General features: G+C 40.4%; 1 protein-coding gene across 2 annotated transcripts; it reads right to left on the bottom strand.

Annotated features, from left to right (window-relative positions):
- Positions 1-17649: 17649 nt before the first annotated feature.
- On the bottom strand, positions 17650-27552 carry LOC110515922 (fatty acid hydroxylase domain-containing protein 2). 2 transcript variants are annotated; one of them, XM_090201562.1, is made up of 9 exons: positions 27156-27552; positions 25725-25801; positions 25203-25300; positions 24900-25003; positions 24187-24308; positions 22903-23108; positions 19798-19903; positions 19463-19629; positions 17650-18881 (listed from the first exon to the last, which is right to left on the bottom strand). In XM_090201562.1, exons 5-9 carry the CDS (start codon positions 24301-24303, stop codon positions 18725-18727), a joined length of 753 nt encoding a protein of 250 aa, XP_090057688.1. In that variant the 5' UTR covers positions 24304-24308; positions 24900-25003; positions 25203-25300; positions 25725-25801; positions 27156-27552; the 3' UTR covers positions 17650-18724. The 2 variants fall into 2 exon arrangements, with proteins under 2 accessions (XP_090057688.1, XP_090057689.1); XM_090201563.1 differs by having other exon boundaries at positions 26614-27192.
- Positions 27553-27902: the final 350 nt, after the last annotated feature.

Here is a 27902-nt window from a genome sequence, read left to right as displayed (position 1 = left end):
CTCCCTTGGGCAGATAACGTTGGTTGTCCAGTCGTGAAGGCCCGGTGGGGCTCCGCATCGGCAGTAAAAGGGGTCCGGATAGGTGATTGTAGCCCAGGAGTGGCTGATGGAACTCTTCAGCTGGCTAGCTCCGGAATAATTGATGTTTGCTCCGGGATCGACGTAAGCCAATAGTCACACGGATAGCAGCCAGCTAGCTGCGAGATCCAAGTGGAAATGTCCAGAGCTTGCGGTAGGGATCCGGGGATATGGAGAGAAAATAGGTCCGGTATGCTCTGGTCTGAGTCGCGTTGTACAAAACTGCCGATAGCTTTCCGAGCTAAAGGATAGCTGATGACCGCTAGCCATGGTTAGCTGAATACTAACGTTAGCTAGTGAAATGGCTAACTTCTGGCTAGCTTCTGTTGTGGATTTCAGATCTGAGGTGAATAACACTTTTAGAAGACACAAACAGATTCACACCACATTTGGTGAGGCGGGTTGCAGGAGAGTGTCTTGAAGTTGAGTTTTTAGAATATTTTTTAAATACATATAAATAAAAAGATAGGCAAAAAAAAATATATATTTATACACGGGACACGACGAGGACAAAGGACGCCTGACTGCTACGCCATCTTGGATATGATGTATTATGTATAACCTACCTAAAAGCAAGAGATCGCTATGTGCACAGGTCAGATCAGGGATTTTGCCTCTGCGTATTGAAACATGGTAAGATCAGGGATTTTGCCTCTGCATATTGAAACAGGTAAGATCAAGGATATTGTCCCTGCGTATTGAAACAGGTCAGATCAGGGATATTGCCTCTGTGTACTGAAACAGGTATTGTGGTGACGCGCGTAGCGTGTGCTACGGGTGGGTGCTGCTATGGTGACCTCAAAGAAATAGAGAATGAAGCTCATTGCATCCTCTATTGCCCTTTCTACCACAATATACGCTTGCTCTTATTCCAGAAAGCCCACCTGATCTACCCTGGCATTATGTGACTGAGTGATAAGGAGACAGACCACCAGACATACCCTGGCATTGTGTGACAGTGATGAGGACCCAGACCACCAGATATACCCTAGAATTATGTGGCTGAGTGATGAGGAGAAACTGTAATGGTTTTCTGTCCATTGTGTATTTCCGTTTGCGGAATTTTAAAGTAAAACCTGGAATAAAGAAACGTATAAAACCTACCTATAATTAAATTGTAATAATATTTATCTTCTATGTGGTAAATGGAATGTGTATATAGATTGTGTATAGGCTTGTCTCCAATATGAATCTTCTCTTTGAGGTTCCGGACTGCGGCCCGTCATAGGAGGTTCCGGACTGCGGCCCGTCGTAGGAGAACACAGAACGCTGTTGTATAAAACACCTGTCTCCGGATAACATCTTCAAACTAAGGGCAAGCATGTCATCCGTGACAGAGAAGGAGAAAGATCTACTGATTCTTATGGCATTGCACATGGTCAGTGTGAACAGAGTGACTTGACACAACAACGGGCCAAGCAACCTGTACAAACAAAACGGAAATGACACGACGTCTTATTTAATGAAAGGGGTTGCAGTCTGAATCTAGCCACAGTTTCAGATAAAATACGTTTCTAATTTGGTCAGAAAGTTGTTTTATTGCAAGTTTAAAGCTTACTGTTAGCTAGATAGCTGACGTTAGATGGCTGGCTCGCTAGCAAACATTACGTGTATGATCTGTGTGGTAATATTACAGTGCCTTGCGAAAGTATTCGGCCCCCTTGAACTTTGCGACCTTTTGCCACATTTCAGGATTCAAACATAAAGATATAAAACTGTATTTTTTTGTGAAGAATCAACAACAAGTGGGACACAATCATGAAGTGGAACGACATTTATTGGATATTTCAAACTTTTTTAACAAATCAAAAACTGAAAAATTGGGCGTGCAAAATTATTCAGCCCCCTTAAGTTAATACTTTGTAGCGCCACCTTTTGCTGCGATTACAGCTGTAAGTCGCTTGGGGTATGTCTCTATCAGTTTTGCACATCGAGAGACTGACATTTTTTCCCATTCCTCCTTGCAAAACAGCTCGAGCTCAGTGAGGTTGGATGGAGAGCATTTGTGAACAGCAGTTTTCAGTTCTTTCCACAGATTCTCGATTGGATTCAGGTCTGGACTTTGACTTGGCCATTGTAACACCTGGATATGTTTATTTTTGAACCATTCCATTGTAGATTTTTCTTTATGTTTTGGATCATTGTCTTGTTGGAAGACAAATCTCCGTCCCAGTCTCAGGTCTTTTGCAGACTCCATCAGGTTTTCTTCCAGAATGGTCGTGTATTTGGCTCCATCCATCTTCCCATCAATTTTAACCATCTTCCCTGTCCCTGCTGAAGAAAAGCAGGCCCAAACCATGATGCTGCCACCACCATGTTTGACAGTGGGGATGGTGTGTTGCTTTTACGCCAAACATAACGTTTTGCATTGTTGCCAAAAAGTTCAATTTTGGTTTCATCTGACCAGAGCACCTTCTTCCACATGTTTGGTGTGTCTCCCAGGTGGCTTGTGGCAAACTTTAAACGACACTTTTTATGGATATCTTTAAGAAATGGCTTTCTTCTTGCCACTCTTCCATAAAGGCCAGATTTGTGCAATATACGACTGATTGTTGTCCTATGGACAGAGTCTCCCACCTCAGCTGTAGATCTCTGCAGTTCATCCAGAGTGATCATGGGCCTCTTGGCTGCATCTCTGATCAGTCTTCTCCTTGTATGAGCTGAAAGTTTAGAGGGACGGCCAGGTCTTGGTAGATTTGCAGTGGTCTGGTACTCCTTCCATTTCAATATTATCACTTGCACAGTGCTCCTTGGGATGTTTAAAGCTTGGGAAATATTTTTCTATCCAAATCCGGCTTTAAACTTCTTCACAACAGTATCTTGGACCTGCCTGGTGTGTTCCTTGTTCTTCATGATGCTCTCTGCGCTTTTAACGGACCTCTGAGACTATCACAGTGCAGGTGCATTTATACGGAGACTTGATTACACACAGGTGGATTGTATTTATCATCATTAGTCATTTAGGTCAACATTGGACCATTCAGAGATCCTCACTGAACTTCTGGAGAGAGTTTGCTGCACTGAAAGTAAAGGGGCTGAATAATTTTGCACGCCCAATTTTTCAGTTTTTGATTTGTTAAAAAAGTTTTAAATATCCAATAAATGTCGTTCCACTTCATGATTGTGTCCCACTTGTTGTTGATTCTTCACAAAAAAATACAGTTTTATATCTTTATGTTTGAAGCCTGAAATATGGCAAAAGGTCACAAAGTTCAAGGGGGCCGAATACTTTCACAAGGCACTGTATCTTCTCTCAGTAGGAGAAAGGGTAAGTGAGCAGAAGGCTACCACCAGCATTTTCCCTTCATGCTCTTGTAAAAGTACTCCTCCAATGCCATAACCGCTGGCATCAGCGCTCACGACTGTGGGTCTGGAAACATTGTAGAATGATACTATTGGTGCTGACACTAGCATGCCCTTTACTAGTGAAACCTGTCAGTTACATTTTGTCTTCTACTCTTTATTACTAGTGAAACCTGTCAGTTACATTTTGTCTTCTACTTTTTACTACTAGTGAAACCTGTCAGTTACATTTTGTCTTCTACTTTTTACTACTAGTGAAACCTGTCAGTTACATTTTGTCTTCTACTTTTTACTACTAGGGAAACCTGTCAGTTACATTTTGTCTTCTACTCTTTATTACTAGTGAAACCTGTCAGTTACATTTTGTCTTTTACTCTTTATTACTAGTGAAACCTGTCAGTTACATTTTGTTTTCTACTTTTTACTACTAGTGAAACCTGTCAGTTACATTTTCTCTTCTACTTTTTATTACTAGTGAAACCTGTCAGTTACATTTTGTTTTCTACATTTTACTACTAGAGAAACCTGTCAGTTACATTTTGTCTTCTACTCTTTATTACTAGTGAAACCTGTCAGTTACATTTTGTTTTCTACATTTTACTACTAGTGAAACCTGTCAGTTACATTTTGTTTTCTACATTTTACTACTAGTGAAACCTGTCAGTTACATTTTGTCTTTTACTCTTTATTACTAGTGAAACCTGTCAGTTACATTTTGTTTTCTACTTTTTACTACTAGTGAAACCTGTCAGTTACATTTTCTCTTCTACTTTTTATTACTAGTGAAACCTGTCAGTTACATTTTGTTTTCTACTTTTTACTACTAGTGAAACCTGTCAGTTACATTTTCTCTTCTACTTTTTATTACTAGTGAAACCTGTCAGTTACATTTTGTTTTCTACTTTTTACTACTAGGGAAACCTGTCAGTTACATTTTGTTTTCTACGTTTTACTACTAGGGAAACCTGTCAGTTACATTTTGTCTTCTACTCTTTATTACTAGTGAAACCTGTCAGTTACATTTTGTTTTCTACTTTTTACTACTAGTGAAACCTGTCTGACAGTTACATTTTTTTTTCTACGTTTTACTACTAGTGAAACCTGTCAGTTACATTTTGTTTTCTACATTTTACTACTAGGGAAACCTGTCAGTTACATTTTGTTTTCTACATTTTACTACTAGGGAAACCTGTCAGTTACATTTTGTTTTCTACGTTTTACTACTAGGGAAACCTGTCAGTTACATTTTGTCTTCTACTCTTTACTACTAGTGAAACCTGTCAGTTACATTTTGTTTTCTACTTTTTACTACTAGTGAAACCTGTCAGTTACATTTTGTCTTCTACTCTTTACTACTAGTGAAACCTGTCAGTTACATTTTGTTTTCTACTTTTTACTACTAGTGAAACCTGTCTGACAGTTACATTTTGTTTTCTACGTTTTACTACTAGGGAAACCTGTCTGACAGTTACATTTTGGCTTCTACATTTTACTACTAGGGAAACCTGTCAGTTACATTTTGTTTTCTACATTTTACTACTAGGGAAACCTGTCAGTTACATTTTGTTTTCTACGTTTTACTACTAGGGAAACCTGTCAGTTACATTTTGTCTTCTACTCTTTACTACTAGAGAAACCTGTCAGTTACATTTTGTCTACTACTTTTTGCTACTAGTGAAACCTGTTAAAGAAGGTTAAATGTTCTCTTCTACTTTTTACTACTAGAGAAACCTGTCAGTTACATTTTGTCTTCTACTTTTTACTACTAGTGAAACCTGTCAGTTACATTTTGTCTTCTACTTTTTACTACTAGTGAAACCTGTCAGTTACATTTTGTCTTTTACTCTTTATTACTAGTGAAACCTGTCAGTTACATTTTGTTTTCTACTTTTTACTACTAGAGAAACCTGTCAGCTACCTTTTGTCTTCTACGTTTTACTACTAGTGAAACCTGTCAGTTACATTTTGTCTTTTACTCTTTATTACTAGTGAAACCTGTCAGTTACATTTTGGCTTCTACATTTTACTACTAGGGAAACCTGTCAGTTACATTTTGTTTTCTACGTTTTACTACTAGGGAAACCTGTCAGACGGTTACATTTTGTCTTCTACTTTTTACTACTAGGGAAACCTGTCAGTTACATTTTGTCTTCTACTCTTTACTACTAGAGAAACCTGTCAGTTACATTTTGTTTTCTACGTTTTACTACTAGGGAAACCTGTCAGACGGTTACATTTTGTCTTCTACTTTTTACTACTAGGGAAACCTGTCAGTTACATTTTGTCTTCTACTCTTTACTACTAGAGAAACCTGTCAGTTACATTTTGTCTACTACTTTTTGCTACTAGTGAAACCTGTTAAAGAAGGTTAAATGTTCTCTTCTACTTTTTACTACTAGTAAAACCTGTCAGTTACATTTAGTTTTCTACTTTTTACTACTAGGGAAACCTGTCAGTTACATTTTGTCTTCTACTCTTTACTACTAGTGAAACCTGTCAGTTACATTTTGTCTTCTACTTTTTACTACTAGTGATACCTGTCAGTTACATTTTGTCTTCTACTTTTTACTACTAGTGAAACCTGTCAGTTACATTTTGTCTTCTACTTTTTACTACTAGTGAAACCTGTCAGTTACATTTTGTCTTCTACTTTTTACTGCTAGTGAAACCTGTCAGTTACATTTTGTCTTCTACTCTTTACTACTAGTGAAACCTGTCAGTTACATTTTGTTTTCTACTTTTTACTACTAGTGAAACCTGTCAGTTACATTTTGTCTTTTACTCTTTACTACTAGTGAAACCTGTCAGTTACATTTTGTCTTCTACTCTTTACTACTAGTGAAACCTGTCAGTTACATTTTGTCTTCTACTTTTTACTACTAGTGAAACCTGTCAGTTACATTTTGTCTTCTACTTTTTACTACTAGTGAAACCTGTCAGTTACATTTTGTCTTCTACTTTTTACTACTAGTGAAACCTGTCAGTTACATTTTGTCTTCTACTCTTTACTACTAGTGAAACCTGTCAGTTACATTTTGTCTTCTACTTTTTACTACTAGTGAAACCTGTCAGTTACATTTTGTCTTCTACTTTTTACTACTAGTGAAACCTGTCAGTTACATTTTGTCTTCTACTTTTTACTACTAGTGAAACCTGTCAGTTACATTTTGTCTTCTACTTTTTACTACTAGTGAAACCTGTCAGTTACATTTTGTCTTCTACTCTTTACTACTAGTGAAACCTGGCAGTTACATTTTGTCTTCTACTTTTTACTACTAGTGAAACCTGTCAGTTACATTTTGTCTTCTACTCTTTACTACTAGTGAAACCTGTCAGTTACATTTTGTCTTCTACTTTTTACTGCTAGTGAAACCTGTCAGTTACATTTTGTCTTCTACTCTTTACTACTAGTGAAACCTGTCAGTTACATTTTGTTTTCTACTTTTTACTACTAGGGAAACCTGTCAGTTACATTTTGTTTTCTACGTTTTACTACTAGGGAAACCTGTCAGTTACATTTTGTCTTCTACTTTTTACTACTAGTGAAACCTGTCAGTTACATTTTGTTTTCTACTTTTTACTACTAGTGAAACCTGTCTGACAGTTACATTTTGTTTTCTACGTTTTACTACTAGTGAAACCTGTCAGTTACATTTTGTCTTCTACTTTTTACTACTAGGGAAACCTGTCAGTTACATTTTGTCTTCTACTTTTTACTACTAGTGAAACCTGTCAGTTACATTTTGTTTTCTACATTTTACTACTAGGGAAACCTGTCAGTTACATTTTGTTTTCTACATTTTACTACTAGGGAAACCTGTCAGTTACATTTTGTTTTCTACGTTTTACTACTAGGGAAACCTGTCAGTTACATTTTGTCTTCTACTCTTTACTACTAGTGAAACCTGTCAGTTACATTTTGTTTTCTACTTTTTACTACTAGTGAAACCTGTCAGTTACATTTTGTCTTCTACTCTTTACTACTAGTGAAACCTGTCAGTTACATTTTGTTTTCTACTTTTTACTACTAGTGAAACCTGTCTGACAGTTACATTTTGTTTTCTACGTTTTACTACTAGGGAAACCTGTCTGACAGTTACATTTTGGCTTCTACATTTTACTACTAGGGAAACCTGTCAGTTACATTTTGTTTTCTACATTTTACTACTAGGGAAACCTGTCAGTTACATTTTGTTTTCTACGTTTTACTACTAGGGAAACCTGTCAGTTACATTTTGTCTTCTACTCTTTACTACTAGAGAAACCTGTCAGTTACATTTTGTCTACTACTTTTTGCTACTAGTGAAACCTGTTAAAGAAGGTTAAATGTTCTCTTCTACTTTTTACTACTAGAGAAACCTGTCAGTTACATTTTGTCTTCTACTTTTTACTACTAGTGAAACCTGTCAGTTACATTTTGTCTTCTACTTTTTACTACTAGTGAAACCTGTCAGTTACATTTTGTCTTTTACTCTTTATTACTAGTGAAACCTGTCAGTTACATTTTGTTTTCTACTTTTTACTACTAGAGAAACCTGTCAGCTACCTTTTGTCTTCTACGTTTTACTACTAGTGAAACCTGTCAGTTACATTTTGTCTTTTACTCTTTATTACTAGTGAAACCTGTCAGTTACATTTTGTTTTCTACTTTTTACTACTAGTGAAACCTGTCAGTTACATTTTGTTTTCTACTTTTTACTACTAGGGAAACCTGTCTGACAGTTACATTTTGGCTTCTACATTTTACTACTAGGGAAACCTGTCAGTTACATTTTGTTTTCTACATTTTACTACTAGGGAAGCCTGTCAGTTACATTTTGTCTTCTACGTTTTACTACTAGGGAAACCTGTCAGTTACATTTTGTTTTCTACGTTTTACTACTAGGGAAACCTGTCAGACGGTTACATTTTGTCTTCTACTTTTTACTACTAGGGAAACCTGTCAGTTACATTTTGTCTTCTACTCTTTACTACTAGAGAAACCTGTCAGTTACATTTTGTTTTCTACGTTTTACTACTAGGGAAACCTGTCAGACGGTTACATTTTGTCTTCTACTTTTTACTACTAGGGAAACCTGTCAGTTACATTTTGTCTTCTACTCTTTACTACTAGAGAAACCTGTCAGTTACATTTTGTCTACTACTTTTTGCTACTAGTGAAACCTGTTAAAGAAGGTTAAATGTTCTCTTCTACTTTTTACTACTAGTAAAACCTGTCAGTTACATTTAGTTTTCTACTTTTTACTACTAGGGAAACCTGTCAGTTACATTTTGTCTTCTACTCTTTACTACTAGTGAAACCTGTCAGTTACATTTTGTCTTCTACTTTTTACTACTAGTGATACCTGTCAGTTACATTTTGTCTTCTACTTTTTACTACTAGTGAAACCTGTCAGTTACATTTTGTCTTCTACTTTTTACTACTAGTGAAACCTGTCAGTTACATTTTGTCTTCTACTTTTTACTACTAGTGAAACCTGTCAGTTACATTTTGTCTTCTACTTTTTACTACTAGTGAAACCTGTCAGTTACATTTTGTCTTCTACTCTTTACTACTAGTGAAACCTGTCAGTTACATTTTGTCTTCTACTTTTTACTACTAGTGAAACCTGTCAGTTACATTTTGTCTTCTACTTTTTACTACTAGTGAAACCTGTCAGTTACATTTTGTCTTCTACTCTTTACTACTAGTGAAACCTGTCAGTTACATTTTGTCTTCTACTTTTTACTGCTAGTGAAACCTGTCAGTTACATTTTGTCTTCTACTCTTTACTACTAGTGAAACCTGTCAGTTACATTTTGTTTTCTACTTTTTACTACTAGTGAAACCTGTCAGTTACATTTTGTCTTTTACTCTTTACTACTAGTGAAACCTGTCAGTTACATTTTGTCTTCTACTCTTTACTACTAGAGAAACCTGTCAGTTACATTTTGTCTTCTACTCTTTACTACTAGTGAAACCTGTCAAAGTACACGTTTAGAGACCTTTACTACAACTTTTTCACTGCTGGCTACGTGAGTGCTATCATGCTTCCTCAAGTTTTTCTAGGGTCGAAGTACTGAGCAAGTGGGTTTGTTAACATTAAAATAATCCCTGTTGCATAGAGATGTTTAGAGTAGGGGTGTTCAACAAAATTGGGACCTTTAACATTTAGACTTTTTTGTTGACAACTAAAATCACAGTGCAGTTATTACAACTACCACTAACAGGTCCCAATCATCATCATAAAAGGGACATGTTAAATTAAACAAATACATAACTCAACGATGCTGCAAAGTTAGTAGGAGGAGATGGGCATCTTTAAAATGATTTGCCACGGATATAAACGCTCCGCACGTCATCCTCATTTTGCTGTGGCAACTGTGGGACCTCATATAGACAGCCTTTCCAAATCATGTCCAATCGATTTGAATTTACCACAGGTGGCCTCCAATCAAGTTGTAGAACCATCTCACGGATTGTGAATGGAAACAGGGATTCACCTGAGCTCAACGCTTTTTTACTTGGAATAAAACATGTTTTCTTTGTTATTATGGGGTACTGTGTGTCGATTGAGGATTTTTATTTAATCCATTTTAGAATAATGCTGCAATGTAACAAAAGGGTCTGAATACTTTCCGAATGCGCTGTATCTACGTCAATTACCTCGTACACTTGCACATAGAGTCGGTACTGGTACCCCATGTATAACCATGGTATTATTATTTGAATCCATTTTAGAATAATGCTGCAATGTAACTGTATCTACGTACACTTGCACATAGTCGGAACTGGTACCCCGTGTATAGCCATGGTATTATTATTTTTCTCTCCGTTGTTGGTAAGTAATTATTTCACTGATAGTCTGTTGTTTACGAAGCATGTGACAAATACATTTTGATTTGTATGTCATAGCTGATTTTACCGTAATTCTGTTGCCACACTGCATCTGCACAGTTCATCCAGTAAATGTGTTTCTGTGAAATGTTCTGGGTAAATTGTTCAATTGTGCATAGTTCATTGCTTTGTTAAACTTTGAAATCAAAGGTTTTTGTTTAGCATAGATTTGAAAGTTAAACATCTGACAACGTGGAATTGCCCTTTTTAGAATGTCCGTAGAGCCCCAGTCAATCCCACCATTGTCCTTCATTTACAGCCCCCGATGGAGGAGGGAGGTCGCAAGAGACACTCATCCAGCGGAGACTGTCGCCGCCGCCACCCCTCCCAGGGCTCCAGCCGCCCCCACAGCCAAACTGGCTTCGGCCCCGTTCGCCCAGGGCCCCACCAGGGAGGATGCCAAAATCAGCAGCCAGAGCCAGCGCCCCGCAGCCCAGACGGGGCGCTGCCACCAAAGTAACCCCAGACAACCCTCAGCCACTTGGATCAACTCAACGTCATTGAATATTTTCTGCGCCGCAAGAATGAGAGAATGACTTTCTGACGAACAGCTTGTGATTTGAATAAATCAAGGCTCTTCCATTTTGATTTATTTAGTTTTGAAACACCCAGCGTTTTGACTTATTAGAGACGAAACTGAATGACTATTGAAGGAGTGGATGAAGTATATTTTCTCGCGTGGTTACAATGTGGGGAATTGACATGGTTTCTGAGGACGTTTGATGGCAACTGCGAACCTTGTGATTCCTTTCTGTTGATGGACCCTCTTTCCACTTGACACCATCTAGTTGGTGGATTAGAAATGTATGCGTTGAAAAATACATATTTAACTTGTTTTGCGCGAGAGAGAAATAGAGGGAGAAAAAAATTGATGTCAAAACCAAACCAAATGATGAAAAAAAATGACTTGTACCAGTCCCTCAGTATGAACAAGATCATTGAAAGTTGCCTTATTTTTATGTTTTTCCTGCTTTACTTGTGCCCGGCACCGTAATGTCGATTGTACAGCATTGACAATTGCAAATATGCAACATTGGTCAGCACCTACAGTAGTGGCCACTCAGTGACTCCCTGCCTGCCAAACAGTTCTGAATGCAACCTGCTGAATGAACTGTCTTCCAAGTGTCATAAAGCCCACCCCTCAGTGTGTTTGCAAGTTGTGGTTCTTTGTGCTGAAACGCTTTGCTGGGGGGGCAGCCGCTCCTGACATCCCCCCCAAATCTATCCATCCATCAATCACCATTGAGGCTACAGGACTGGAATCACCAATCCGGATTACTTGGGGAAAAAAATAAAAAAAACAAAGGTTTATCAGTAGATCTGGTGTTCTGCGATGGTTGCTTTGGGGAGATGTGCGGCGGGTTATGTTCTGCTTCCCAGGGCTAAACAAGGCAGGGTTTCAGTTTGCAGCTTAGCATGGCCTATAACATTGCATCCCACCAGTGCTTCCACACACACACCCCTCGTATGTTTTTTTCCAGAGGCTCTACTCTGTTCATCTGGAGGAGTATAACCAATGGACAGACGGTCTCCCTTCTGACCCCTGAACTCAACCCACCTGTTCTATTCCCATGAACATCTGACTACATACAGTCAGATAAACTATAATAATCTGGTGTGGATAACATCATCTTCATCCGACAGAGGACTGATGATATCAAATAGATGAGTGATTCATTTTTTCTTCACCAATGTGAATTGGACAGAAGATAACTTTCACCTCCAGGCGACTTGTTTTATTGTTTATAGAACAGTTTATATATTCGACTTGCATGTGTACATACTACTTTTTCTTTTTTTAAATGGTCTGAAATGAGGCCTTTTTTTATTTGCTGTGTTTCTAGCTATGCTATGGGTATATGGTCCTCTTTAGTTCAATATCAATTGGCATAAATAACAGAACTGTTCCTTCTGCTGGAGGTTGAGAAGGGATTCATATTCACAGGTGGTTCCGCTGTGTCAAAATTTAAAACAAACATGAAGACATTGGCCATTATATTTTCATTAACTGTCATTGTTGAAAAAGTTGAGTTTTTACGAGAATTAACTTTCTTTTTTAACTTTTTCCCCCCCTGTCTTGTGGGTTTAACTCAAGGGAACTGTGAGTCAATTGAGTGTGCTTGTATGATTGATTGAATCACTCAAGAAATTGTTTACTTGAGGAATAAAGACATGACTTTCCGAATGCACCCCCAGTGAATGTCCCCTCTCACTCCTCCTAGACCAGGATAGAGGGGACAGGTAAGACCTGTCCTTTGGGGTCCAGTCTAATCGTTAGCACAGTGCATCAGACCCTGTGGTTGGAACTGTTGGTGCTCCAATGAACTCAGCAGGACACCAGGCATGGCGCCCCCTAGTGTCAGGTGGACTGGCGAGAAAGAGGGGAAGGGAGGACGTAACCCACTTTGGGTTTGTCAATATTCAGAGGTTATGAATGGCTATGATGTCTGGGGACTGAAAAAAAAGGACAAAATTCCATAAAGCCAAATAAATGAAGATAGCTGTATATGAACCATAGATTTTTTTAATAGTTCATTACCATTACAATATCCTAGGCTTGTCATGAGGGAGACTAAAATAATAAAAACAAATGTAAAATACTTGAATGAGATCTTGTATTATAGCATTTAATATCCATAATATCTGCTTTGTAGGCTGTGATTTGCTATTGGTGTTATTTGTAGTAATTGTGCTGTTCCTTATATATCTAAAAAACAAACAACCAAAAAAAAATATTAAATGGACAAAAAAAACTTCAACACCAACTCTGTCATCGTCCTGTTATTTACTTGTCTGTTCCCTGTAGGGTATTCCAGAAAGCAGTTTCATTGAGTTAACAAGCTAATTTTGATCAACTGACACTGTTTTTCTGTCTTTTTTTTTTTTTTTTTTTAAAGCTACATTTGTATATTGCTGGTTGTTGTCAACTCACTGGCTATGTTTGAGCAGTAATGCTAACAGCCGACTGCAGAAGAAAGTCTACGAGTGATTTCGGGGGAGGTGCATCTGCAACAGCTGAAAGTTGGACACTGTTGTGGTTTACCTATAGCAAGGCTCCAACCTCCATACCACACATTTACAAACGTACAGTTATGACTATAACTACTGTTCCCTGAAGGAGGGAAACTAGGTACAATACAGCTACGGGGAGCTTGCGTGCTAGCGCCCTCTACTGAAGAACATTAGAATCACGCCTGACAAGGCCAATGAAACCCGTGCCTAACTGTAAGCCCCACCGTCCACAGGCAATAAACCAGAGGCACGGATTCATTCTTTCAATTCAGTACCGCTCTTCACCAAGCCCAGAACTGGGCAGCACGTGGCCGAAGAGGTGTACCTCATTTCCCTTCTTCAGGGAATAGTAGTTATAGTTATAACTGTACGTTCCCTTTGTCAACTTTGTGCAACACAGCTATGGGGATAGCCCCAAGCCAACATCAAATGAAATGGCCCACGGCAGACCACCCAGAGTTCCAAGCCAACCTGTGGTATTTGGGTATTGCGCAACCCCTGGTCAACTCAATGTACATGCATAACACTCATACCAGACACAAGGCATGTAACCTCCGCTGTTCCTCAGAAGCAAACTGAGGAGGCGAAAAGGGTAGAGCTAGAGACCTGTAGGACATAGTCATGACTTAGTCTGCGTTAGGACACAACATCGCCTTAGAGTCGCCACGGGTAACTTCCTACAAGAGGGGTGAACGGATAACGCGTGGAGATCTCCAACATGGCTCCCGGGTAGTGTGCACAGTGCTCTACAGCAGTAGGGAGCGAGCTATGGATAAAAGGGGGCGAGATTGCAGCCCTCTCTGTCTGTATGCCGCCACTGTCCAGTTGTCGGTCCTCACCACCACACGCTGGCCTGACAACGGGAGTAAATGCATGAGTGCTATGTACCCAACCCCCAAATTGAGCTGCCCTCGCAATACATACACTACCCTCGGGGGGATGCGTCTGTCGTGATCACCTTGCAGGATATAACTTGACACATGCTGCTGGTCCCTCCACCGAGCCAGAGCCCGTAGGCATGACAGGACCGGTTTAGGTGCCGCAATGCGTCCAAGCGAGTGTCTATCAACCGCCAAATGTCGCAACAGCCCGAGGGGAACCATGGCGATCATAGAAGTTATCATCCCCAATAAGCGCGGGCATTGGCCAAAAAATGTGACACAGCCTAAATTGGAAATGGAATGCGTTGAGATGGAGTTGAATAGCTCTTCTCTTGATTCAGTATGGGTGTGTTTAACACCCCCTGCTTCCTTGCCCTCGCTACCACCAGCCAATCATCCCAGATGTTTGTGAGCATTCTGAATTTATAGGACCTGGGGTGCTTGTTTAGGGCACGCAGGATTAAAATGGGACGCAATGTCTCACCCCTTTTGCGAATCAGCCGTCCTGGGCCTCTGACATAGGAGCCACTTGGATTGCCTGCTTCTTAAGAAGGGAAGAAATCTCCCCCCTCAAAACGGGGTGCTGATGCCTCAGGAAGAACCAATGTAATGATGCTGTAAAAACGTGAGGGATGCACAACGAATTGTAGCCTGTACCCCAAGGTCAACGTTCGCATAATCCAGGACGACAGAGAGTTTCCCGTAATGCGCTATGTAAAGTTGTGTAATGGCTCCTTGTGGACTGTGGCAATTTGTTTATTTTTCCATGCCTCTCTTGTTTTTTCAGCACTCTGAACAACCTTGGAACTTGGCTACCCCAAGTTTAAACAATGTATCTAAGTGCCAACGTTTGCCTGAAGCCCGGTCCACTCTGGGCTCGAGGGCTTCGGCTTCCAGTGTTTTGGCCATGCTATTTGGGAGTACTGTTGTCACAGTGAACATCTGGGGAGGGGACCGTGCCATCTCTCCTGTCATCGAGCTAGGTGCACAGGGACTGCTGCCTCCCCTGCTCTGCACTTCGCCCATGGGAGTAAAACAGTGCCTGTGCCAAGCAGACTGGTGCAGACTGAAGTCAACTTGGAGTCGTACGATGACGTGTGGTCCTCCCACTGTGACTCATCGGGAAAGAATGCAGTTTATTATTATTTTTTATTCAGGAACATGGGAATTTAACCGCAAAATACATTTTTATGTGCACTACGTCATCAAGCACAGACATTTGTCCGCAACAAGTCAATTTGATGGAAACATCACTAGTAGGAAAATAATACTAGAATATTCGCATGAAAATCTGTTGCCAATTGGATGGTAACCTAGCTACTGTTGGTTCCTATTTCAGTCAAGTCTTTGGTCCCGTTCACCTGGGTCAAACAAAAACACTGATTGGTTGAAAAATAGTGCCCCCCACTAGCCAGGCGCTGGCTGCATGATGCAGCTGGTGAGAAGCAACTGGCGACTGCATGTCCTTTGGTCACATGGTTTTTGTAAAGTTCATGCAGTGAACAAGTTGGACAATTTTTTTATCCCTGTATACATATTTTGAAAGGCAACTTAGTAAAATGTTATCCGCTCGAACGCGCCCAATTATACCATGCCAATCCAATTTCAAGACCATATACAGTACTGGACAGAAGTTTGGACACCTACTCACTCAACGTTTTTTCTTTATTTTGACTATTTTCTACATTGTAGAATAATAGTGAAGACATCAAAACTATGAAATAACACATGGAATCATGTAGTACCAAGAAAAGTGTTAAATCAAAATACATTTGAGATTCTTCAAAGTAGCCACCCTTTGCCTTGATGACAGCTTTGCACACTCTTGGCATTCTCTCAACCTGCTTCATGAGGAATGATTTTCTAACACTCTTGAAGTAGTTCCCACAAATGCTGAGCACTTGTTGGCTGCTTTTCCTTCATTCTGCAGTCCAACTCATCCCAAACCATCTCAATTGGGTTGAGGTTGGATGATTGTGGAGGCCAGGTCAACTGATGCAGCCCTCCATCACTCTCATTCTAGGTCAAACAGCCTGGAGGTGTGTTTTGGGTCATTGAGTTGAAAAACAAATGTGTGCAAACCAGATGGGATGGCGTATGGCTTCAGAATACTTTGGTAGCCATGCTGGTTAACTGTGCCAGGAATTCTAAATAAATCACTGACAGTGTCACCAGCAAAGCACCCCCACACCAACCTCCTCCATGCTTCACGTTGGGAACCACACATGCGGAGATCCTTCGTTCACCTATTTTGCGTCTCACAAAGATACAGCGGTTGGAAAAATAATCTCACATTTGGACTCAGAGACCAAAGGACAGATTTACACAAGTCTAATGTCCATTTCCTGTGTTTCTTAGTCCAAGCAAGTCTCTTCTCTTTATTGGTGTCCTTTAGTAGTGGTTTCTTTGCAGCAATTCAACCATGAAGACCTGATTCACACAGTCTCCTCTGAACAGTTGATTTTGAGATGTCTGTTACTTGAACTCTGTGAAGCATTTATTTCGGCTGCAATCTGAGGCTGGTAAATCTGATGAACTTATCCTTTGCATTAGAGGAAACTCTGTCTTCCTTTTCTGTGGTGGTCCTCATGAGAGCCAGCCCTTGATTGGTTTTGCGACTAAACTTTCAAAGTTCTTGAAATGTTCCGTGTTGACTGACCTTCATGTCTTAAAGTAATGATGGACTGTCATTTATCTTTGCTTATTTGAGCTGTTCTTGCCATAATATGGACTTGGTCTTTTACCAAATAGGGCTATCTTCTGTATACCACCCCTACCTTGTCACAACACAACTGATTGGCTCAAACGCATTAAGAAGGAAAGAAATTCCACTAATTAACTTTTAACAAGGCACACCTGTTAATTGAAATGCTTTCCAGGTGACTACCTCTTGAAGCTGGTTGAAAGAAGGCCAAGTGTGCAAAGCTGTCATCAAGGCAAAGGGTGGCGACTTTGAAAGATCTTGACTATAAAATACATTTTGATTTAACACTTTTTTGGTTACTACATGATTCTGTGTTATTTCCTAGTTGTTTTCACTACTATTCTTTAATGTAGAAAATAGTCAAACATTCAGAAAAATCCTTGAGTAGGTGTTTCCAATCTTTTGACTATCTTGAAGAGATTAAGTAATACATATTTTTGGGGGGACAGTTAACTGGATAAACCATTGATCCATGGGGGTGGCAGGAAGCCTAGCGGTTAAGAGCATTGGGCGAGTAACTGAAAGGTTACTGGTTCGAATCTCCGAGCTGACTAGGTCAAAAAATCTGTTGTGCCCTTGACCAAGGCACTTAACTCGAATCGCTCTGGATAAGAGCTTCTGTTAAATGACTTAAAATGTAATTCTGCTTTCTGGATCAGTCACATCACTGATGGATGATGGATGGATGAATACTGTAGCAGACTACGGATTATGAGAGAATTGGTGTAAAAAAGAGAATTTACAGGTGTGACGATGAATGCTGATTGTGTCAAAGCTTTGAAACAAATGAGATGTTTGTTTTTTGTTAAGGTTTTATTCTGCAACAATGGCACAGTTTATGAATTACGGGTCATGTAAAAATCTATACTGACTCCCAAATCTCAACCCAGGAGTCAGACTCTACAGAGCACAACCCTTTAAGGACCAATTTATCATTCAATCAATACAGATCATACAAATGGTGACAAAGTTGATTGTATGGTTTTCCATAGACCAAAATCCACAAACTTACTAACAATAAGCATACTGTAATCACCTTATATTAGTACGTTTTTCTCCAGTTACACAGGAATCACTCAAAGAACTGCATCTTTAATATGTGTGCCAATTACAGTAATAAAGTGCCGTCCAACAATCAGATTATAAAATGTAGTATTTATAATTAAAAAGCGGTATGTCCCGTCCTTATCTCCAAGCTGCAAAGTTTATACTTAACAGCGGAGAACAAGGTTAGACTGAAAAGGTAGAAAGTGCTACTGCTAGGAACGTTATAACAAGATGAAACAAAAGTCTTCTGATCATGTAGGTAAAAATAAGTAAATTACCACCATGTGTTTTCAGTGTAATGAGGTGCTAGAGTCAGGGATAGGATGTAGATGCACAAAAGTAAACAGCATATTGGGTCAACTTCCGCAACAACTAAGAGCGTTGGAGCACGAGGCTAAACTTCTCCCGTTTTTTTGTCCCGCGGCTACCACGTTGTAAGAGCGTGAAGCAAGCCTGTGCACATGCGCAGATAGCGTGTGTGACTGTGAGAGCAAAGTCTTGCATCTTGCTCATCACAACATCTGCGTTGCTGCTCGTGCAACGTCATTTTGCTGACTCTACCTTTAATAAGAACTCCACTGTCTCGACTACCAAGATTAGAAAGGAACAGTGGGAGAGGAGCAAGCCCAGTGCCAGACTTGAGGATGGGAATACTGATTGCATCTCTATAATCTCTCCTTTCTCTGTGCACTTGATCATAGATATTCCTCTAGCTCATGTTTACACCAATCCAATGATTTTAACCGTATGGACGAGTGCACACTACAGGAGTAAGGAGAGATTATTGGGATGTAGGTGGAGGTCAGAAGTGACGGGGTAGAATCACTGGACCTTCTTGGGGGGGTCTGGGATGCTCTCGGTCAGAGGGGTGAGGCTGAGCAGCAGGGTGTGACGCTCGTAAGCCTTGGTCTTCCTGAAGTTGGCGTCGGTCCCGTGTAGCCTGTCCAGAACCCCCAGGACTCCAAAGTTCTGGTTGAACCTGCAGAGATGGAGGGTAGGGGACATAATTACTACAAAATAAAACAGTGTGCTGTTCTTAACGTTTCCTCCTTTGAATTTGACATGTACATTGCCTGGCTAAAGCCACAGACTCGCTGTGTTTCAGGCAGGCTAACTTGTCCATGTGACAAATCCCAAACCAACCCCCACTCTTTTGCACGTATCAACTCCCCTTTTCGGATCGGGAAGGATTAGATTTAACAAGCATAAGCAATATTACAGAAAAATTCCACCTAGCCTTCAGAAGAGATATGTGGAGGAGCTATTACCATACTTGGCCGGCAGAGTCAACCAAGTCCAAAGTACAAACAAAGAACTGGACAGGGATTCACAGTAATAAAATGCATATGCCAAGAACAGTGTGCCCTATATCAGTTAACATACCAAAGTCCCCTCTGGGAAAATTAAGTAATTCTGGTATGTCCCAAATGGCACCCTATGCCCTTTATAGTGCACTACTTTTAACAAAGTCCCATAGGGCTCTGTTAAAAAGTAGTGTGTTACAAAGGGAATAGGGTGCCATTTGGGACGCAAGTCTATCTTGCATAAGACAGGACTCACTTGAGGTGGTGGTAGTCGTGGAACTCGGGGGAGGGCAGGAAGGGGAGGTGGTAGCCACAGTGGGAGATGGTGGTGCTGACCAGAGCCAGAGCGTACCACAGGGTGGTTGTGACCAGGTGGGAACCCAGGATAACAGGGCCGATCAGGGCAGGCAGCATGTTGGACAGCTGGGGGTGGGGCAGGACCATCAGCAACATGGTTTTACATTGTTTAGAAATATGGTTAGAAATTATCTGCTTACAAGATTATCCACAATGCAGTGTTTCAAGCTACGGTCCCCTAGTTTGACTTTGAGAGAGAGAAAGAAAGAAGAGTGGTAGGCATAAAGTGCTCACCACGTGCTCCAGAGGATGGGCGTAGAGAGAGACCACTCCGATGGGAGCCGTCCACTCATGGTGCTGCTTGTGGAAATGCTTGTAGAGGGCAGGATGGTGAAACAGCCTGGCAGGGAAGGGATCACAAGTTAAATGTCAGAGAGTTGTCAGACGGTCGAAGATACTGTCAGGGTGAGTTGTATTTTCACTCTCAGCTCTCTGACCAAAAATATAAAAGGCAACATGTAAAATGTTGGTCCCATGTTTCATGAGCTGAAATAAAAGATCTGGGAAATGTTCCATTTGCACAAAAATTATTATTTCTCTCACATTTTGTGCACAAATTTGTTTACATCCCTACTTTGCCAAGATAATCCATCCACCTGACAGGTTTGGCATATCAGGAAGCTGATTAAACAGCATGGTCATTACACAGGTGCACCTTGTGCTGGAGACAAAATACACTCTAAAATGTGCAGTTTTGTCACACAACACAATGCCACAGATGTCTCAAGTTGAGGGAACGTGCAATTGGCATGCTGACTGCAGGAATGTACGAGAGCTGTTGCCAGAGAATTGAATGTTCATATCTCTACCATAAGCTGCCTGCAATGTCATTTTAGAGAATTTGTCAGTACGTCCAACTGGCCTCACGACCCCAGACCATGTGTAACCACGCCAGCCCAGGACCTCCACATCTGGCTTCTTCACCTGCAGGATCGTCTGAGACCAACCACCCGGACAGCTGAAGAAGCTGAGGAGTATTTCTGTCTGTAAAACTCATTCTGATTGGCTGGGCCTGGCTCCCCAGTGGGTGGGCCTATGCCCTCCCAGGCCCACCCATGGCTGTGCCCTTGCCCAGTGATGTGAAATCTATAGATTAGGGCCTAATGAATTCATTTCAATTGACAGATTTCCTTACATGAACTGTAACTCAGTAAAATCGTTGAAATTGTTGCATGTTGCGTTCAGTATAAATTCTTTGCCACAGCATTGAATGTGCTTGTAACATTCTAGCACAAAACATAATCCTTTTTGTCGTTCCATATGTTATGTGATAATGCAACATGTTCATGTTGTCCCTTTACTTAGTGCATAGCCAACAAAGCACTAAAATGTAAAAATGGTAAGTGTACCTTCTACAGGCTGATAAATTCCAGCTGCCTATTAAACCAGAGGTTGACCCCTCTCTGGTGATGGGGGTCACAAAAAAACAGCACTTAGAAAGCATTTAATACCCTAAGTGATATTTCTGGGGATAAAGGCTGAAATTCAGCTATCGGCACTTTAACGTGATAGAGATGTCTAATCCCTGGTTCACTGGCCTTGCAAGATGGCTTATGTTTTGACCAGGGCCCAGGCACTTGGAGGCAGCTGGAGAGCGAACAGAGATAAGGATGAGAATATACGGTACCTAAAGAAAATATGCACACCCTTTGACTTTTCCCCACATTTGTTGTGTTACAGCTTGAATTTAAAAATGTATTAAAGTTAGCGTTTTGGGGGTCACTGGCCTACACACAATACCTGGTAATGTGAAAGTGGGATGTTTTTCAATGTAATTTTTTTTTTTTATTGAAAAGCTGAAATGTCTTAAGTCACCAAGTATTCGACCCCTTTGTTATGACAAGCCAAAATAAGTTCAGTAAACATTTGCTTAACAAGTCACATAAGTTGCATGGACTCATCTGTGTGCAATAATAGTGTTTAAAATTATGTTTGAATGACTACCTCAACTCTGTACCCCACACACACAATTATCTGTAAGGTCCCTCAGTCGAGCACTGAATTTCAAACACAGATTCAACCACAAAGACCAGGGAGGTTTTCCAATGCCTCACCAAGAAGGGTAGATGGGTAAAACAAGACAAAGCAGACACTGAATATCCCTTTGAGCATGGTAAAGTTATTAATTACACCCAGTCACTACAAGGATATAGGTGTCCTTCCTAACTCAGTTGCCAAAGAGGAAAGAAACCGCTCAGAGATGTTAAAACAGTGTAATGGCTGTGATAGGAGAAAACTGAGGACGGATCAACAACATTGTAGTTACTCCACAACTCTAACCTAATTAACAGAAATGAAATAAAATAATAATAATATATATATATTCAAAAACATGCATCCTGTTTGCAACAAGGCAGTAAAGTAATCCTGCAAAAAATGTGGAGAAGCAATTCACTTTTTGGCCTGAATACAAAGTGTTATTTTTGAGGCAAATCCAGTACAACACATTCCTGTGTTCCACTCTTCATATTTTCAAGCATAGTGGTGGCTGCATAATGTTATGGGTATGCTTGTAATCATTAAGGACTGGGGAGTTTCAGGATTTAAAAAAGAAAAAATGAATGGAGCTTAGCACAGGCAAAATCCTAGAGGAAACCCTAGTTCAGTCTGCTTTGAATTCACCTTTCAGTAGGACAATAACTTAAAACACAAGGCCAAATATACACTGGAGTTTGCTTACCAAGAAGACACTGAATGTTCCTGAGTGGCTGAGTTACAGTTGACTTCAAGATCTACTTAAAAATCAATGGCAAGACTTAAATGGTTGTCCAGCAATGATCAGCAACCAATTTGACAAAGCTTGAAGAATTTTGAAAAGATTAAAATGGGCAAATGACCGCAAATGAAAGCTCTTAGAGACTTACCCAGAAAGACTCACAGCTGTAATCGCTCTTAGAGACTTACCCAGAAAGACTCACAGCTGTAATCACTGCCAAATGGGATTCTACAAAGTATTGACTCAGGGGTGTGAATACTTAGTAAATTAGATAATTCTGTATTTCATTTTCAATAAATCTTCTAAAATGTAAAAAAAGAAAAAAGAAGGGGTAATGTGTGTAGATGGGTGAGAAAAAAACAGCCATTTCCTCCATTTTGAATTCAGGCAGCAACAACACAATGTGGAATAAGGCAAAGGATACACTCTGAAGGCACTGTCATGAGTATCTTGTCTTTGGAACCTCTCAGAGGAGCGTGTCTGTTTCCCCATATGCATATGTCCGTCTATTGTTTGTCGTAATCGTTCGCTTATCTTTGGGTACAGCATTTTCCACACAAATCAATTATTCCTGACAAGGCACTGTATTGTATATGAGAAACCATGCTGCCCCCAGTCCTTACCTGTGCGAGTAGTAGAACAGAAGCTCCTCCAGCACAGCGCAGAAGGCCATCTCCAACAGGCCTCGGTGGAAGGTGGGCAGCTCTGGGCCGCAGGGATTCCCACTAGAAAACATAACCGCCCAGCACACCACCACCATGGGAGCAGAGATGAAGAGCTGGTTGAAGACCACCGTCTTCACCGCGTGGCGCAGCTTCACTGGGTCAACCTAGGGGATGGGGACAGTTTTAGTGGCAAATGTCAGGTCTCCGTTTCCTTCAAGTAATCAATTATCATCACCCATTTCTGCAATCATTAGTCTTCTTGTTTATTGTTCACTTAGTTGAACTTGTTTTGTTTACTTCAACGTTTTTCAATGTCTGCTAGTTTTTAAGATGTAAGTAAGGGGGTCTAATTTGACCTCGTTCGTTGTGTACCTAGAATATAATTACTCTAGCCGGCACCATCAATCTTTCTTAGGAAACCACAATGTAGCACATGACAATAGTCATTTGTGTCCATCGGTCTGAAAGAATTTGAATGGTATCCATGACAAATCCACAAATGTACAAATCAAACACTCGCTACATACATCACTGTAGAGCCGACGTAAACAGATCTCTGCTTTATAATCAGATAAAGAGGTTATGTGCAGTTGGCAAAGTATAGTTATCCTCAATCCGGTCTCGTGTTTTCTGAGCTTTGCACCCTCACATTCAAAAATCATCACTGACCTTTGAAACTCACAGGGCAATTCTTCAATATCTGGCTACATTATTTGGTGAGTATATCTAGCTGCATTTGGCATATATTATAAACAGGTAATGTTTATGACTGATAAGCACTTTGAGTAACACAATGTCACTTAAGTATCTAATCTTCCACAGATTGCAGGAGATGGCAGGGTAAACACTAAGTAACCAGCGGTCCTCAGTAATGGCAGTCGTTCTCTCGCTAGTGTCCTGTAAAACAACATCTGTTCATCAAACTCAGTAAGAGGACATTGGTCCGATCGACTGATGGACATGCCATTCATAGAGACCTGAGTTTTTCCTGACCACGGGACCTGAACATGAACAGGAGAGAACCTCCTGGCCCTGTTTATGATGACACTGAATTTCACAACACACATGCTAGTACAAACACTCGCGCACGTGAGAGCACACACACACACACAACTCCTTTCACTAGAGTGAAATGTGAGGCTTTCATAAAGATGATCCTGATTAGAGCCCTTCCTGTTTACTGTAATAAATGGAGGTCATGATGAGATACAGGTGTGTAAAACAGGATTAGACTGACTGTACCGGGTTGTTCTTGTCCACCTGTATTCTGTAACGGGTGATGAAGTTGGGCATTCCAGTGTAATCAACCAGCATGAGCAGAAGATTGGACCCCCAGAAAGCCGCAAAAGGCACAAACATCGCCCCTGTTCAGCACAACCAGAATCAATGCATTACATGCAATACAACAACCGCATCATGTACACATGAACTAATTCAAGATACAGCAAGATACAGCATGCCCTAACATTATCTAAGAACAGCTCAGCAGGTTTCACTCAATCAGTACATTAACATCTCAAAAGTGATATAAAACCAAAGATGGTGACTGAAGTGCCAAAACGGTCCCTATTTTCCCTTTACAGTGCACTACTTTTGACTAGGGCGGTATGTAGGGAATAGGGTGCCATTTGAGACCCAGCCTTTACAAATCACATGACATCATCTCTAGACAGATGTTTGTGCCTAATAATGGACGGAACATAAATATACTTCACTATTCTGGGGAGAAGAAGAAAGAAGCCTGAACTTGCTATGTTGTTTGTCTTTATTATATCACCCAGATATCAGAGCTGTGGAACATCAGAATTCCATGAGAGAGTTGTACTGGGCTGCTCGCCACAGTCTAGTTCTTCCTGTTCCTTTGTGCAGCACATAATACTTCCTTTAGTTTACGTCGGATGTTATTTCCAGCGGGACACCGGGCTTCAGAGCCCACCAGTTACATTGTCTCTTACCGGCATAGAACAAGGCTGTCTCGTGTCCCTCCCACCTCTGGTGTACTTTGGTCCACTGGTTTTGCCAGAAGTCTCATGATGCTCCCCAAAACCTCTGCAGATGCCTGGGAGGCACAGGGAAAAGGCTATGGTTACAACTAGTCCCACAAATCTGTGGTTGCAATAACAATTCAATATTGTTCTTATTACTCTAAAATGGAACAAATTCATATTATTCCAGTGTTCACAGTGTAAATATCGCATTGGTTCATGTTTGTTCTGAAATCATCTCTTGTCCCTACAGTGGATGTTTGTTGTTATTACCATGTTAAGGAGTTCCCAAAGGCTGCCAGGACAAAGAGGCCAGATCCAATGACGATGACCGCTTTCATCACCGAGTCCAAAAGGCCTCCTGGGGCCTCCTATAGGAAGAGAAAAACAATATTTATATAAACAAATCTGCTCTATGACCCAACAGTCAGGTTGCCTTCACAACTCTTTACTTTTCAATTGCTCACTCTCTCAAGTCACCTTCTGCAATGATCACTATTTCCTCAACTCACATCATCATGTGTATAAACTGTATATATTCCCTCTGCACTGGATAGAATAAAATGCAGTCCTACAAGTTAGACCTGTACTGACACGTATCCAGATAAGTACAGTCAAGTAGCATAGGTCACTCCTTTTAGCCTGCAAAACAATCGCACCTGACACAGAGTACAAGGAGTGAAACGTTAAACAAGACTGCTACCCAGGCTAGAAAGAGACTGTCTATGACTCGGTCTTACTTGTTCAACAAATGCATCGGGAACATCCAGATGTCAATTGCACTGATGCTCTTACCTGTCTTTGACTGCTTGGGTTCATCTGGACAGGGACCTGACCTTTGCTGTTCATTTGAGTGACGTCGCCCTTCATGTCTTAAAAGAAAACACATTTAATGTATATAATGCAGGGTGCCATACTCTTATGTAACATGTTTTCTTTTCACAAAGCCCTGGCTGTCCTGACGGGGTCAAACTTTATTGTCCAAATGCTCCGAATACAACAAGTGTAGACTTTAACATGAAATGCTTACTTACAAGCCCCTAAATATTTACCAAGTACACTCAAATAAAAAAGTAACACAATAAGAATAACAATGAGGAGGCTATATAATGTTTTATGATTGATTTATATTGTCCAAAGTCCTGTCGAATCGTATGATTTTACAACAATAGGATCGTGGCTGGAATGTACAGTTGCAGGTTGATGTATAATCGGATTACCATTCATTTGAGCTCGGATTTTCAAACAAATTCCTGAGGATAACAAGCAAGATTGGCATGCATTCTACCAAGATTAGTGAAAACAATCTTACCGACAATGATTCTATAGAAGTGTGCATCTATATTTTTTTGAAATGATAAGGTTGTTCTTAACAAAAGCTTGCAGTGAAAAATGGCTAAATCTAATCCGGGTATATCTTTTGGATCAACCAGACAACAGTCTGTTTACATTGGGCAACAAAAGCAGGCTAGTGTAAATTCTGCATGCCAAGCATAGGCCTAACTAACCCAATATGTAGGCCTACTATTTAGGAGCCTAAACATTCCCCATACTTGTTAAAGGTCCAAGGAACTTATTCAGTATGTTATTTTCAGAAGTAGACTGGCTCTGCATCGATTCACAATTGCGATACGGTTCTAGAAACATAAAGCACTTTACTTTCATATCACATCATAATACACACCCTGTAGGCTACACTGTTTTGACCGGCTTTGCAGTCAAGTGTTTCTCAGCGATAACACATTTCTGGCAGCCTTCTTTGTGTTACACGCAGGTGTTTGGCGCGTACTAGACAGTTAAATTAGCGGTCCCTCGGTCTTCCACGCTATAACGTGGAGATGGTCGCGTGGGAACAAGAACCCTGTCAAGGTGTGTGTCAACTTGATGCTTTTTGAAAATTGTTTCTCGCTGATATGAAAGGTCCTTTGGTTCCCAAAACCGTACCGCAAGCAATGCGTGTGATAATGTTCAGACCGAGCGCAGGGGCTCTTACTGACGGCTTCCTCCAATGATGTGTCATTGAAACGAGAGTCCTGGTCAAGGACTAAAAACACAGTTGGCTAAATAGACTAAGACTGCCCTGTTGACTGATTTTTTTTACAGATTGCACAAGGCTCAGTGAAATTGATAGCCTGTAGAATATAGTAAACTCCAGATCAGTATCCAATCCTACGTCAATAGAAGGAGATGAGCGCAATATGTAGATACGGGTAGCCTGCTACTTACTGCTGTAGTTTCATCGGACGATCGCAATCTGCGCAACTACATTTCCAGTCGGTAGGTTATATGCAGCCTATTTTTTCACGTACAAGTCGCAGCTTCAATTGGATGGATTTTCAACCCTATACGACTTATGATTGGTGGATAAATTGTCAGCTGACCGCGAAAAGACGCACAAGGCTGCGCTCTCCTTTATCTTCGTCTCGATGATGGCTTTTGTTATCTTCTGTCTTCTACATGTGTCCAGGTGAAGGTTGAACGAACTGTTAATGGCCTTTTGTTATCGCCTTTCCCCTGAAACCCTGGCCGGGTTGAGCGGGGGATTGTTTTTATTCCCTGTGAAACGTTATAGCAGACTATACGGACTTCGCCTTTTCCTCTGGTTAGATTCAAGATTGGGACTGAATTGGGCCACTGTCAATTCCAGATCTGAAATTGATTCTGTGTTTCTGGACCAGGTTTAGTATAGAATAGAAAATAATAACTTTATTTCTACGGTCTTATGTTGACTTTGTTGCACAACATTCAACAAGTGATGACCATACCTTTCTTATACAGTAAAGGGTCTGAAAAATTCAGAGGAAAAGTTGGTTTTACTTTCGGACATTCAACAGACATTCGCCAAAAGCCATTTCAAATTGTAAAAATCAATAACGAATTGATTGTCACAGAAACATAAACATTGATGTGATTTATTCTATAAATGTCTAACATACTTTTACAACTTTTGTTTTGAGTAACAATTCCAGTTTT

The sequence above is a fragment of the Oncorhynchus mykiss genome, chromosome 2, assembly GCF_057628025.1.
Source record: "Oncorhynchus mykiss isolate SJ-2025 chromosome 2, ASM5762802v1, whole genome shotgun sequence".
NCBI lineage: Eukaryota > Metazoa > Chordata > Actinopteri > Salmoniformes > Salmonidae > Oncorhynchus > Oncorhynchus mykiss.
Note: the sequence above shows the minus strand (reverse complement) of the source record. Positions and strands in the feature narration are given on the sequence as shown.